At 52.8% G+C, this 13899-nt stretch overlaps 5 protein-coding genes across 5 annotated transcripts; 4 read left to right on the top strand and 1 right to left on the bottom strand.

The window, feature by feature from the left end:
• Window positions 1-1778: 1778 nt before the first annotated feature.
• Window positions 1779-2093, top strand: PG986_009879 (uncharacterized protein; the record flags this gene model as incomplete). Its single annotated transcript, XM_066846101.1, has 1 exon — window positions 1779-2093. One exon carries the CDS (start codon window positions 1779-1781, stop codon window positions 2091-2093), a length of 315 nt encoding a protein of 104 aa, XP_066698499.1.
• A 1122-nt stretch (window positions 2094-3215) lies between these two features.
• On the top strand, window positions 3216-7075 carry PG986_009878 (uncharacterized protein; the record flags this gene model as incomplete). Its single annotated transcript, XM_066846100.1, has 4 exons — window positions 3216-3614; window positions 3653-3851; window positions 4272-6678; window positions 6733-7075. 4 exons carry the CDS (start codon window positions 3216-3218, stop codon window positions 7073-7075), a joined length of 3348 nt encoding a protein of 1115 aa, XP_066698498.1.
• Window positions 7076-8701: 1626 nt separating this feature from the next.
• On the bottom strand, window positions 8702-9255 carry PG986_009877 (60S ribosomal protein uL24; the record flags this gene model as incomplete). Its single annotated transcript, XM_066846099.1, has 3 exons — window positions 9226-9255; window positions 9041-9144; window positions 8702-8974 (listed from the first exon to the last, which is right to left on the bottom strand). Exons 1-3 carry the CDS (start codon window positions 9245-9247, stop codon window positions 8702-8704), a joined length of 399 nt encoding a protein of 132 aa, XP_066698497.1. The 5' UTR covers window positions 9248-9255.
• A 2204-nt stretch (window positions 9256-11459) lies between these two features.
• PG986_009876 (uncharacterized protein) lies at window positions 11460-12980 on the top strand (the record flags this gene model as incomplete). The annotated part of the gene is made up of 2 exons (XM_066846098.1): window positions 11460-12345; window positions 12400-12980. The coding sequence occupies 2 exons, from the start codon at window positions 11460-11462 to the stop codon at window positions 12978-12980; spliced, it is 1467 nt and encodes a 488-aa protein (XP_066698496.1).
• Window positions 12981-13089: 109 nt separating this feature from the next.
• On the top strand, window positions 13090-13551 carry PG986_009875 (uncharacterized protein; the record flags this gene model as incomplete). Its single annotated transcript, XM_066846097.1, has 1 exon — window positions 13090-13551. One exon carries the CDS (start codon window positions 13090-13092, stop codon window positions 13549-13551), a length of 462 nt encoding a protein of 153 aa, XP_066698495.1.
• Window positions 13552-13899: the final 348 nt, after the last annotated feature.

Raw genomic sequence — 13899 nt, 5'->3', positions numbered from 1 at the left:
CCAAGTATCTCTACACAAGTAAGCTGACAATGGCAATCCCACCACCAGTCATCGTTCATGGCTAACAGCTGCGGGCTCAGAAGTTAAGGAATGCATTTGCTGTTCTTGGGAGGGGTTTGGGGGTAGGATGTCTCAGGCAGCGTGTCGGGCAGGAGTATTTCCTTCGACGATTTCCGCGGAGCAGGACACAGCGGCGGAGGCACGGCGGACGCTAGGATGGACAGTGCATTATGTAGGCATGAGGGTGGTTATCGTCCAGGACCAGTCGCCTCACGGATATGTATGCTACACTATGCTGCTGCATCCAGAGATGTCGTACATGTACGGTTCTTTTTTGACTTCCAATCATATAATCTTTCGCCTTTAGGCATCTATCACCCCATGCAATCGACAAGGAATGTGCATATCAGGACCCTTGCCGCGGATGGCAACCGGTGTTGGGATCCAAGGACACACCGGCCCAGCTCAGCTGCAGTTCACGTTTCGGCATGTATCGGTTGCTGGTGACTAGGATGACGATGCATATGCTGTGCGATGCACAGTCGATAGCACAATACTACCTAATGATGGGCAAATAGGCTCATAAGTACCTAGCATATTCTAGAATACTACTTCGGCAGTCGTGATGCAGCGTCCGAGTTGGTTCCCAGGCAGAATCGCGTCCCTTGACTGAATTAGCCGGCTATGAGACCGACCTGCCCGGTTGGCCTATGATGCTCAAATTCCTAGCAACCGCTGTTCATTCCCATGCCGCCGGTGTTGTCGGCAATGATGATGGCGCGAGCATGGCTCACGGCACAGCTTAGGCTCGACCATATGTACCTAGGATATCTATCTCCTTGGTGGCAAAAACAGTTCTCTCGTTAAATTATCACGTACTTTACGTATCGGTGATTCCTTGATGGCATTAGTATAATGGTTGCCCCTTTCCTACGATATCTAATTCGGAATAAAGTGGTTTCGATCATGTTCGGAAAGTATTATACAATAGAAGCAGCGATCTCGCCATTAGGGGGGCAAGGGGGACATGACACCCCATGCCATGACCCACCGTCCGTAGACATGGTGAATTGTCGCTTGCTGGGGTTGGGACCAATGTACAATTCTGTACAATTCGAGAGGTAGGTAGGTTATCTAGGTGGGCGAACCTGGGATCACTACCGTCTCCGGGTAACATCTGTTCCAGCGGCGGATGAATAGATGCAGATACCCGCAATTATATCTTGAAGCCTAAATCAGCCTTGTTGGGCCATGCTCATCTCGAGGCATGCCGTTAAAGTTTCCTTCGCTCGCCGTGGTGAAGGGGGTTTGGAGCCAGTCGTCGTACGTCGGATGTTATTGACTTACTACTTTTCGGCCTACTGCTCTTTGGCTCGTCGTCGATTCGATTCGGTCTCAAGTATTGTAGGAGCCTAGTTGTATATGTCAAGGGCTACATTTGTCATCTTACGCTGTCAGATTGTTTATGCTGGAGTGGTGCGGTCGCGTGTAAGCCCTTATACCGGAGCATATGCATAAGCATCATCTGCATTATTCGTATGCTCGTATATAACCTCACAATGTCTACTTCACATGAAATATTCTAAAGCCTGCCATGCCAGGTTCAATCTGATGTCATTCACTGCTGCATACTGTGCCGGCTAGGTATGTGGTGTCGGCTTGATGGCTGCCCTCTCCCTTCTCTTGCCCCTTTAACATTCTCTCACTGTCTCTTACCCCAATTAGCTACTTCATCGGACAACCCCCTCGTCCCATGGCCGACCAAGGAGCAGGTCTATATGCTCGTCCGCCGGATCTGGAAAGTCGTCGCCGGCGTCGAGCCTGAGCCGCTACCGGCGGACCCGCCCGTTGTTGACGTGCGCGGCGTGGCGCGCGTGCTAGTCTGGGCTGCGCTCTACCCCCGAAGCGACAGACGGGGAGAGGCTGCTCTGCTCGGTAGGCCGCGCGGGCGGACAGGCATCCGCAAATGCGCCGGAGTAGCATGCGGTCGGGAAGAAGGGGTGGGAAGGGATCCGACTGTGGAAGGGAGGTTCGGACAAGGGTTCACTGACGGGTACGCGCCTTGCGGGGGGGCTGCGGTTGGGTGCGGGTAAGGCTGTCAAGATGGCGGAGCGGGATTTCACTCCGTCGTAGACGAGTGTGGTTGATTCGGCGGAGGTCTTTAGGAGATATCTGTAGTCAGGGCTGGATCCCCTGAGGTATGTAGGTTGAGCGTAACTTGCTGTATCACGTTGGGAATAGGGGCTAGGGGTAACTTACTATTTGGGGTAAAATGGTCAAAGAGTACTTCTACCAACTGTCGAGGAATGTATGATTTCGTTGCTGTAGGGGATAAAGACTAATTCCAAGCTTTTGGTAAACAGGTGCGGAACACGTTCATATAAGAACAGTCTGCAATTGGTGTAAGGCCTCGAACATCCTCCAAGTAGACGTAATGAAGGTGTTCGATCCAGCATGCACCCATTTCACCATTGTCAGGAGTGTTGATTTCTTCAACAAAAGCATGTTCCATATACACCGATCTTCATCAGGGGTTGTCTGCACGGGAACTGATGAATTTCTCATTGCGGTGCCTATTGCTTGTTTACAGGCTGTGAAAAGCTGGTTTGCCGTCGTGAGAAAGGGGTGGCCATTCGCCATAGATTCCGGCAGCTTCCGATTCCAATATTACTCCTCAATCTGACCCATCGTAGGTGTGCTTTCTGTCGCCAAATGAACAAGATCTGTATTTGGGAAAGCAACCACGTTTGGGTAAGATACATCAATGATGTACTTGCATTGAGGGAAGCAGCCCGATCCATATTTGCCGCTGGTCACGAACCTTGGGGCGCTCCTGCACTCTGGACATCCAAATCGTTTCCTTTCTTCCCGCGGCCTCACCTTCGGAAGTCACCTTCGACGGTCAGTAGGGTCCGGTTGCCAGCTTTTGCCCTGGCTACATGTCCATGACCATTCTATCCCGTCTTTCATCACCCTCCCACCACGTCCATCTTCTCTCACTCTCATCTCCGTCTTACCAACCGAACTACCCAACTTCATCTATCTCTCTACACTCTCTCAATTTTGCACACTTGTCGCCTCCGTAGACAGGGCCTCAGACCATTGGAAGATCTTGTATGTCTACCATTCGCTACCGGCTCGCCGAACACTCTCATTTTTGGTAAGTCTGGCCTCGCCGAGCACTCTTCCTACCTATGTAAATGCAGTCCTACACCATGTCTTTCAGCATGCCACCCACCAACCTTGAGACTACCATTACACCTCACTCGGCGATCTCCTCGGCATTGCCCTCTTCCACCATTCAATTGCTTTTTGGGAGTCGACAACGGGACCGGCGCTCCGTGACAGGCATGGCTCCTCGCAGAACACTTATCAAGAAGCTCTACAAGCGGCTGCGGACGAACCAGGTCGAAGACGACTGCTTGACTGCATTCCAGGTCGTGGAAATCAAGTTCTACCTCAAGCATCACAAGCGCTGCCATCACATCACCATCCGAAACGACTTGCCCCTGGACTATCTCGCTTGCTCTCTCCCAGACAACTTGCCCAAATTCGTCTTGTCGCAGTTGGAGGCGCAGAGGCTCATTGCTGACGATCACAGACTGTCTGTCCAGGTTTGGTCCGTCATTCAGACCATCTCTGGTTGCTTTAGCCGCGATCCCTCGCATACTCGGTCCTATCCCACGCTTTTCTACTGGCGCAGCCCCAACAAGCAACGAAGCTACTACCTCTTCGCCTACCTGACCAGGGCCATGACCACTGGAAGTACAAGGCGAGCGAGCTGCTCGACCTACGGGACGTACGCCCTGCCCAGGATATCTTGGACCGAGTGCAGAAGAACCCAGATGTTGGTAAGTAATGCAAAGGTTGATGTGTTTGTCGGCCGTTTTTAGCGCTGTTCCCAGATTCACAACTTGGGATCCTTCCCCTAGCTTGAATAAATCCTTCCCATCTTTGACTACACAACAATCGTTCTGCTTTTATTGAGCGTGAGCTTTCGTCTCAAACTCACAATTCTTTTCCATCGAGACCCTCCGTCCCAATTTTAACCGCCGTCTCAAGCCGAAGCTCTCCATTATGTCTCACCCTTACCCAGGCATCTCATCTCCAACTCACATACATCCATCACCCTCCATTCATCTTCCGTCCCATTTTTTGTTGTTGTTCTGCAATCAACATTGCCTTATCGTCGTTGCCCCAGGAATTGAAAAGAGGATCTTTTCATTTTCATTTTCACTCTCACCCTCCAGAGCATCGCTAATTTGGAGCAGTCGATATCGTCACAGGCCTCAGAAGAAACAGCATCCTGAGTGACAGTTCCAACGTCGCCATGCCACGTCGCCCAAAGAAGATCAAAGAGGAAGCGTCCTCTACCGACAGCGAGGACCAAGTCCTGTTTCAAGGTCGAAAGGCTCCTCCCCGTCCCACAGTCACAGATGGAGACGCCACATCAGACCCCAAGCCTCCACGTCGCAACGAGCCTGACCGTACTGAGCCTCTGTCTGCTCCGACTGGCCTTGCTGCACAGCAAAGCGAAGGATTCCAGCGTTTCTTCAAGGCCGTCGTTTCTCCTACCCATGTTAGAGTGACAGCTGGTGGTCGGATTGTGCCCAACACTCGATCCACGGCATCTCCCACAGCCAAGTGGGACAAGGAGCTACCTAATTCGGAGAGTGACACCAATGATATCGGCAAGAGCAGCCAAGCTGATCAGCAGATGCCGACGACTGATCCTGCAACTTGCCAAACTGCACCACCTGTCATGGCTCCTCCCATGGCCTCGCCTATGTACTCAGGCTTTCCTGCAATGTACCCTCCCATGGCTGGCCCTCTGCCATTCTTCCCCCACCCAATGGCTGGCGGCATGGGTTTTCCGTACCCGATGCCATATCCCCCTATGCAGATGCCTGCTATGGCTAGCGGCTCTCAGAATGCTATGCCCCAAGCTCAAACTCCTCAGCAAGCAGAGAACCCGACGACTGTACCGAAGCATGAGAACCGACAGGACCCAAGAAAGCCAAAACCGGCTCCGCTGAAGCTCTCGCCTCCAGAGCAGTTTGACCAAAACAGGCCTTTCTACTACAATGGACACTTCGTCTATCCTCCCATGGGCTCTGGCCACATGCAGAGTCCGCTCCCTTCAATGACTCCAAGCCCGTGCTTGCCTCCTGGCTTTGCTGGACACCCTGGAATTCCTGGACACCCGGCTCTTGCTCGTGTTGGATCATTTGCTCAGCCTTCGTCAGGCTCGTCTTTGCCCAGTCCTCACGTCATGCCTGCTCAGACTAGCATGCCCTTGACTGCTAGTGCTGCAATGCCACAGCCGGTTGCTCCACAAAGTCAAGGAGCTTCGAAATCATCTGCATCGAGCCACTTCCCTTCTAGTGCCAAACCTCCGCCGTCTTCAATCAAGCCTAGCGAGATCACCAAAGTCCAGCTTGGCTCTCTACGGTCCCAGCTCAAGTACTACGAGGATCAGTTGCAATACAATAAGCATCAGATTGATGAGGAGAAGACCAAGGAACAAGTCGGGTCCATTCGCCAACTGATTATCCAGTTTGAACACAACTGTGGAATGCAGATGCACTTTGAGACAGCTCAATACAGTGGCCCGGACGCCAAGAACACCAACGAGGCCCCAAACCCTGGAACAGGAGCTGCACCTTGCCAAACACCCTCCCGCGAGTCGAGCATGCAGGAGAGTGATGATGTGTCAGTGCCTCAGGTACCGGACAACTCGGCCACTTCAAGCAGACGCGGCAATCCTACATTGGCCCATACACAGTCCATGGACCACATTCGCCCTCGCACAGTCAAGGAACGACGCCAGGCTGCTGGAATCAACTCGTCTAAGGGCAATGATACTTCGGCTGCCTTGGACGCCCTTGTTGCACGCTTGAATATGTCTGGCGAGGACTCTAAGACGAGCTCGTCGTTCATTACCCCTGCTATTACTTCTTCTTTTGAGCCTTCACGCACTTCGTCTTTGTCAATGGGAAAGCCGGCTGGTATTGAGTCCAACACCAACCCAATGTTGCATAACGGCATGCAACTGGAAAGTGGAAGCTCTCTACTCCACCCCCAGCAAAACCCTTGGCAGGACTTCGGACCTTACGTTACTGGCGCAAGAGCTCCTACTCATCCTGGAGTTGGCCACCATCCTGTAAGCACCAATACTTACGCTACTCCGTACTTGGTCGGAGTGCTTCCTCAGGGAATCAATCCCCAAGCAGCTCGTGGCACCGACTATGTGTATGCACGAGAGCTCACGGAAGAAGAGAAGCGTGCTCGCCATGTCTACTGGGGCCAGGTGTCCATCAAAGGCTCAGGCCTGCCCAAGTTCGATGGGAAAGACTTTTACCCCCCTACACCAACCAAGGAGGTGCCCCCTGACTCTGACCAACGCAAGAAACTCAGAGGCATGCTCCCGACCGGCCGCCCTGAGGTGGATTTCGGTTTTGCAAAGCCGAAGAAGACTACAGGCGATCCATTCCATGCTGGCGGGGACAAAGGCACCAGCAAGGTCAGTCACGCTGTCCCGATCATCAACCCAGAAACTCGGGATCCACTGGAGTGCGTCCAGACACCCAAAGCCAGCAATGGCACCAAGTTATCCACTTCCCCGACCAACGATCAGAAGGCTCCCTCGCCCAGTCGCCGTATCTTTGATCGATCAAGGTGTGTGTTTTCCTATAACCCGTTGAACCATGTACCGAAACTAATCAGATATAGGAACAAATCCAGCAATGACCTATGGCACAGCATGCTGAAGAAGGGTACAGCCAGCGGGGTTGCTGTACCTAGAACAGTATCTTCAGCCACTGCAACTGGTTATGTCCCTTCTCTGTCCAGCCATGGCACAACATCACTCAGCCCTGCTCTTGTCAACGCCAATGGCCACACCACACGTTCCCATTTGGGCAAAGCTGAGCAGGAGTCTATTGGTATGCCTGCCGAGAAGGTTGGGGAGAATCGACCTCCCCAGCAGCAGGCTCTTAAACAGCAGGACGATATTGCCGACTTGCATCAGCGAATGCTCCGTGATGCCGAGAGACGAGGCATCAACTGGCAGTGAGGGAAGGTGGATTTGATTGCATCCATCAACTCAGCAGTTATCGATTTCTACCACGAGCGTGAGACGGACAGTCTTGGCCTTTCATGATGCCATTCGATTTGGACCTGCCCTGATAAGGCGGCAGGCAAACACGAAACCACGTTTCATCGGATATTCCATCATCGTTTGTACAATTAGCTTCATCTGTATGACCAAAGGCCCATGGTTGCGAGAGGCCGTAGCATTTTATTATTCTGCGTTGCATTGTTCTCAAGGAAGACTAGGAGGACAGGTTTGTGCACACGAGCAGAGCCATGGCTAATCACCATGCGCCGGCTATCGAGGATCATTCTCAGCTCAGCTCAGCTCAGCTCAGCACACTCAGTACCAGTTCATAGAGACACGCAATTGACTTTATAGCTATATGATGGTAGTCTGGCTTGAGCCAGTTTGTCAGGTGGATGGCAGATACAGAGTTAGATTAATACAGTGAACAAATTTGTCGAATTATCAACGAGTGCGATAGCACCAATTCGGAATGAATTACTTCGGCGATCTGTAAATGGTGACCCAACACAAAGAGGAGTGTGAGGTGGTATTGATCCATTGTAAGGCAATCATGCTGTTGTCAAGTCCTCGATGCTTCACGGATCCCAAGGGCTTCAGTTGGGAGACGCGAATAACAGTAGTCTACGGGAGATAGGAGGCACACCACTTCACGATGTGGCCAATAACGGGGCTTGCGTCTATTGCCAACAAGGAACAGAAGAGCCGAAAGGAATGAGGAATATTCTTTTATTGATAACTTCCACCCCGAAGGGGGACGGCACCATATGAGGGTGTGTATATAAATGTGCCTCACCATCAAACTTCCAGCCTCATTGACACGAAGTCTGCAGAGAAAGTCTGCAGGCGAACCTACGGAGCCATGATTCATATTTGGACCGCTTTTTGGTTTGCTTTTCGCCAGTCGTATAACTCGAAGACCACGGGTGTTTACTGGTCAACGAGTAGATATCCTGGCGGTGGTATCATATGTATCAAAGCATGTGATGCATGTCACGACCACTTACCGGAAGCCAGCCCAGGAGTACATGTTATCGATCAAGGAAGATCTCATGCCTGGGCCGAATCGAGTATTCGATGTAGTAGGTAGAAAACCAGATGAAGCAGACATGTTAGGAAGCCAGTCAAAAGTCAAGTCAAGTCACAGTCGGTGCCAAGCGAGCGAGCAATGAAGCAGGCTTCGGGATTGAACCTCCCATGGAGCATTTCACAGGCTATGGTGGGAGCGAGTGAAATGGCCATTGTGTGTGCAAATGTTTCTCTTTTTTGTCGTAGTGGTTGTGGCATCTAAATGCTGGAGAACCCAAGCCAAAGCCAAACCCTGCCTCCTCGAGTTGCTTCCAATAACCTTTTGGGGAGCCGAGGAGCCGAGTAGTCCGTTCCGCAGACGCCAGTGGTATCCTTTTTCCCTTTGCACCTCGTGAATGTGCCTTGCCCATCGAAGTGCTCGCAACGCAGCGCTGCTTCATCCCCACAAGCGGGTCATCCCTTGTAGTCGTAAACCGGCTGATCTCGTAATTGTTGTAGAAGAACGGAAGAGAGTTGTCATCGCAGCTGCAGCCAAGCAATGGCAACAGACGTCTAAGACTGCTGCTTCTTGCGGAGCTCACGGCCGATCTTGATGCGCTCCAGGATGTCCTCGCGGTCCTTGTCAAGCTTGAGCTTGGTGATGACGCAGTTGGAGGGGTGGATGCCCAGAGGGACGGACTGGCCGGAGACCTTCTCGCGGGTGACACGGTCGACGTGGATCACGTACTTGAGACGGTAGACGGAAGTGACCTTGCCCTCACGGCCCTTGGCACCGCCACGGACGATGGTGACCTCGTCATCCTTGCGGATGGGGATGCTGCGGACCTGTAGGGGAATAATCGTGAGTTGGATGCTCGCAATTGTCGAGGTTTACAGAATATTTTAACGTACGTTGTACTTCTCACGGAGCTCCTTGGACAGGGAAGCGCTCATGATGTTGCGGCGCACCGAAGAAGGGGCCGAGAAGTGAGCCTTTCTCGACTTGCGTCGAGAGGCTGGCGGTGCCTGGAGAAGCAGAGCCATGTCAGTTACGATTGCGCGAGCCAGATCAATTGGCGGCAAGGATCACAACGTACCGGAAGCCAAGTGCTTGGTCATTTTTGCTGTCGGTTAGTCGAACGTGACGTTGGGTGTTGACTGGGCGGGTTGCGTTCGTGAGGTGAAGTAGCGGAATGGACAGCAGCTTGCTTGGATTTAGGCGGAGAAAAAAAAAGTTGAGAGGCAGAATGGCAGAGATTCGGAATTTCCGCTCCTTGTGTGGTGTGTGCCCTAACTTCTGGAGTGGTGGGTGCCGTATCTTGGCTGGGCGGTTCTGGCTGCTGAGCCACATCAAGATCAAGACACGCTAGTCCCGTGCGGGCCGTGGCTTGCCAGATTATGCCCACCACAAGGTCTCACCACACCACCACAGCATGCACTGTAAAGAATACCACTCTCCTGTAGCCAACCAGACTTCATATGTTACAGTAAGGAGATCCCACTCATCAACAGTGGTGACACTACACCCCCAGAAGCCCGCTTGGCTTAGTGGTAAAGCGCATCACTAGTAATAGGTTTCGGACCGACGACATGATGAGATCACTGGTTCGATTCCAGTAGTGGGCAACATCAAACTTCTCTTTTTGCAGCTATTTGACTCGACGAAACCTTTTTGCCTCTTGTCTCGTGCACACGGTGAGGGAGGGCAGTGCTGCAAGTGATAGCAGCCAGCCTATGCCACCACCTCCCATTGTTAACCTCGGCCCTCGATCCAAAATCTTGGGTAGTTCTTTTCGACAAGGCAGAGGGCCTCGTAATGATTGCGCCAACCTGTGGCGGAACATGACTCCCTAATCAAGATCTGACGGTATAAATCTGTAGTCACTGCGCGGATGGTAGTCATGTTTGACTGTTGCAGCTTGTTAATTAAAGCGTGTCTTGCCAATCAATGCATGGAAAAGAGAGTAACAAAAGGCCGCGCTGCAGCTCGTGGCACTCAGAAGGTTCTGGTGGCGTTGTACACACGGTAGACTGGCAAATCTCGTCGGGTCAATCCATGCTGTCTACGACTGATATTGAATGAGGGGATGATGACAGACTGTAGCACATCCCGTACTGTATTCGAGTGGTCAAGATCGTAGGCCATGTCGGTCTATATGGCGTGGCCATGCCTTGAGATGAGATACCTTGGCTTCCGACGGATGGGATATCAGGTAAAATGGCATGCGAAGCTGAGTCGAGATACTTCTCGATTGCCGGCCTTCGTACATTGCCATCCTCTCGGCTCATGGGACCTGTAAGGGTATGGATTGACAAGCGTTGTTGCGCTAGGGAGGGAAAGTCCCTACTACGTACAGAGCTAAGCTGATCCCAAGTACTATCTACATGGTGCACGGGCCGTGTACACAGACCACGTAGGTGGAGCCGGGACAGGACCTCGACTCATTCGACATCAATCTTGGGAGTAACTGCGCCGGTATATGCTGGTTTTGCCAGGTGAAGGAAGCCGGTAGGCTGCTTCGACGTTGGTGGCGGAAGATTCATCGGATACATGTAGTCGGCAACCCCTGGCCGCCTCGAGAGACGAATAGCAAGCGCGAAGTAGTAGCAGTAAGGATTATCGAGATGTCTAGAGGAGTGCTTCGGGATGTCTGTGAAGGCGTGTCCGAGTCGCCGTCTAGGTTAGCTCTTCCCCGAAGCAGGATTGGTTGACCAATGAGTGGCCATGTATCTAACGCCGGTTGAAATCAACTATAACGAGTTAGTATAAAGCAGAGCCCAGAGGTCGCTAATCATCTGCTGTATAAGAAGTGAAGGAAATTGATTGCTGATTTATCGACATCCGGATAAGAAGGGCGGGATACTTAGTCTTAGTGACAGGTTGCGCTTTGTCTCGCACAATTCCCACTGGTCGTCATGTTGGCGGTTGGTCAGAATATGCCCACTCAACCGCGACGTCAGTTACGCCAACTGCCAGAGGGCCAAAGAGCAAGACGAAAGCGTCTACAACCCCATCTTCGATTGTTGCGAGGGGCTTCGGCTTTCGTTTTGAGTCAATTAGGGGCATGGGTATGGCAGCTTGAAAGGTCTGTCTGAAAACATCAATGATGTTGGGCATCTCGCGATGTCCTCATGGACCCTACTCAAAAGGGGTCCCGCAATAGTTGTCGGCGTTATATCCGCAGATCGACACACTTGACCCGAACTCAGAATGTCGGGTCGCCTTGCATTCGGTCCAATTAACACATGCAGAGCGATGCGACCCCGTTCGAGCTGCAATTAAAACCCGTTCTTCAGTCCTAGACAGAAACTTCTTTATACACGATTTGAAATGGCAGCTCGACAGGATTCTGACCATCTTGCATGGGATCAGAATGATGACACTTACGACGCAGCCATCGCCCATATTCAAGAAACGTCGATATCTAGAATCGCTGACTTTGCCGGGAAAATATATGGAACACCCGTGTCCCTTGTCAACAAGGTAACGGCCGGTGGCTTTAACGTGCTATATCCTTTACGGGTCGAAGGCTCCTCCACCAATGCCATCTTGCGCATGCCCTTGCCCAACCTATATGCCTTCCCTACCGAGACAAAGCTTGCGGAGACTGCGACTACAAGGTACTTGGTTGAGCACACCCAGCTTCCCGTCCCATCAGTTTACCACCATGGCATCGATCCCAAATTTGGGTCGTTCATGATACTCCAAGACCTCCAGTCTCAACGAGACATGAGCGATGCCCTTGGAGGCCCCCAGGAGGACCCTTCTGAGAGACCAATACTGGATCCCGACATCCCTGTAGACAGGCTCAGGACGCTGTACCTCAAGTTGGCTCGATGCGTAGTGCAGCTCGCACAGCCGACTTTTCCGCGGATCGGGGCGCTCTTCGAGACACGCCCCAAGGTCTACGAGGTGTCAGAGCGGCCCATAACCTTGAACATGAACAATATGGTTCAGATGTCCAACATCCCTCGGTCCATCTTCCCACCCAAAGGCACGACGTATGCAACAGCCGACGAGTGGTATGTTCAGTTGGCCGAGATGCAGCTCGCCACGCTCCTCTTCCAGCACAACGATATCGTTTCCTCAGAGGACGACTGCCGGACCAAGTATGTCGCCCGCCAGCTCTTTCGCCGATTGGCCAAGCAGGGCCGGCTGTCCAGTCTTGGGTTCGCTGAGGATACCTGGTCCGGCCGCTCGCAGTGTGCCGGGGCCTGTGCCACTCTGCCGATGCCGAGCGGCCCGGGCTCCTTCCGCCTCTGAGGTGAAGACTTCCGACCCGCCAACATCCTCGTGGACGAAGAAGCCGACGAGAAGATCCTCGGGGTCATCGACTGGGAGTTCGCCTACGTGGCGCCGACGCAGTTCGCGCTGGACCCGCCGTGGTGGCTGCTGCTCGAGGCGCCCGAGAAGTGGGAAGACGGCCTCGAGGACTGGAGCGGCCACTACGACAACCGCTTGGGGACATGGCTCGCCGCGATGGAAGAGGCGGAAGAGGCGGGAGACGAGTTAGGGGGTCTCGGCTCCGGGGCCCCGCGCCTGTCGGCGTATATGCGGGAGAGTTGGGAGACGGGGCGTTTTTGGCTTAATTATGCTGCCAGGAAGAGCTGGGCGTTCGATGCCATCTATTGGACCTACCTAGACGAACAATTCTTCGGGGAGAGGACGGCCGAGGATGACGTTTCCGAGGAAGAGCTGTGGAAGACGAGGGTGCATCTTCTTACCCAAGAAGAACGAGAAGGCATGGAGCCTCTGGTGCATATCAAGATGGAGGAGTCAAAGCATCGTGCCCTGGTGGAATGGGATCCTGCCGAGGCGAGACAACGTCTGTCTTCCTTCCTTTTTGACTGATTAGTCGGCCATCTGCGAGATCATGTGTAATGTACTGTAATAGAAGCTGGGTTAAACAGGAAATGTAGTAGCTTGAACTGCAGTCTAGACTACGCCATGTGCGATAATAATGCTTAGACCGCCAACCACCAACTACAGCAGCAATGGCCTCACCTTGACCGAGAATAGTGACACATTAATCACCTATATCGGTAGGTCAGTATTAGCCAGCCAGCCAGCCAGAACTAACATGATTATTGGACCAGCCGTTGCGAGGGCAGACCAATGGGATGGGACGTATTCCACAGGTGGTGAGCCTGCAGGTGCAGCAGCGCAGTCAAGTTGCATTGTCACAAGCCACCTTAACCGGCTACCGCTACCGCTGCCTACCGCTGCCTACCGCTGCCCACCACCACCTCGGTCTGCTGGATGTGGGTGGGGATGGCCCATTCATTCCTTCTGGATGATTTCCAAATACCCTGCTGACCGCGTGGCTTTACCCCAGCAGTTCAGCGCGGCAAGCGCCCTTGCATCCTCACTGTCCGTTGTGCCCGCCGTCACATCGCTCCCTTACTGCGGACACGGCGGGTAATGAGCGACATATCCGACGCACACGGGATGGCAAGGAGGGTATGTAGGGTTATGTTGCCGAGTTTTAGAGGGCGGCGGACGCTCTTTGCGCGGCGTTGCTAACCGACAGGGACAGTCGACCAACCAAGCATACAGTACCTAAATTTAGGCCGTGCCCCGTCAGGACGGTGCTGATTTCCAAATGTTTCAAGAAGCGGGGCGGCTTTGTCAAGTGGCATACTTGTACCTACATGTCGATGTCGGTATTGGATAAGTGGAAGCCCGTCGCAACTGCCGCCGGAAGTTGCATCTCGACGTGATAGACCTGCTCCTCGAGAACTTTCTTTTTCTCGTCCGCTTCGGGAAACAG

Source organism: Apiospora aurea, assembly GCF_038362705.1.
Source record: "Apiospora aurea strain CBS 24483 chromosome Unknown utg000006l_segment0_segment0, whole genome shotgun sequence".
In the NCBI taxonomy this organism is placed as follows: Eukaryota; Fungi; Ascomycota; class Sordariomycetes; order Amphisphaeriales; family Apiosporaceae; genus Apiospora; species Apiospora aurea.
The sequence above is the reverse complement of the archived record's forward strand: the minus strand, read 5'-3'. Positions and strand labels throughout refer to the sequence as shown.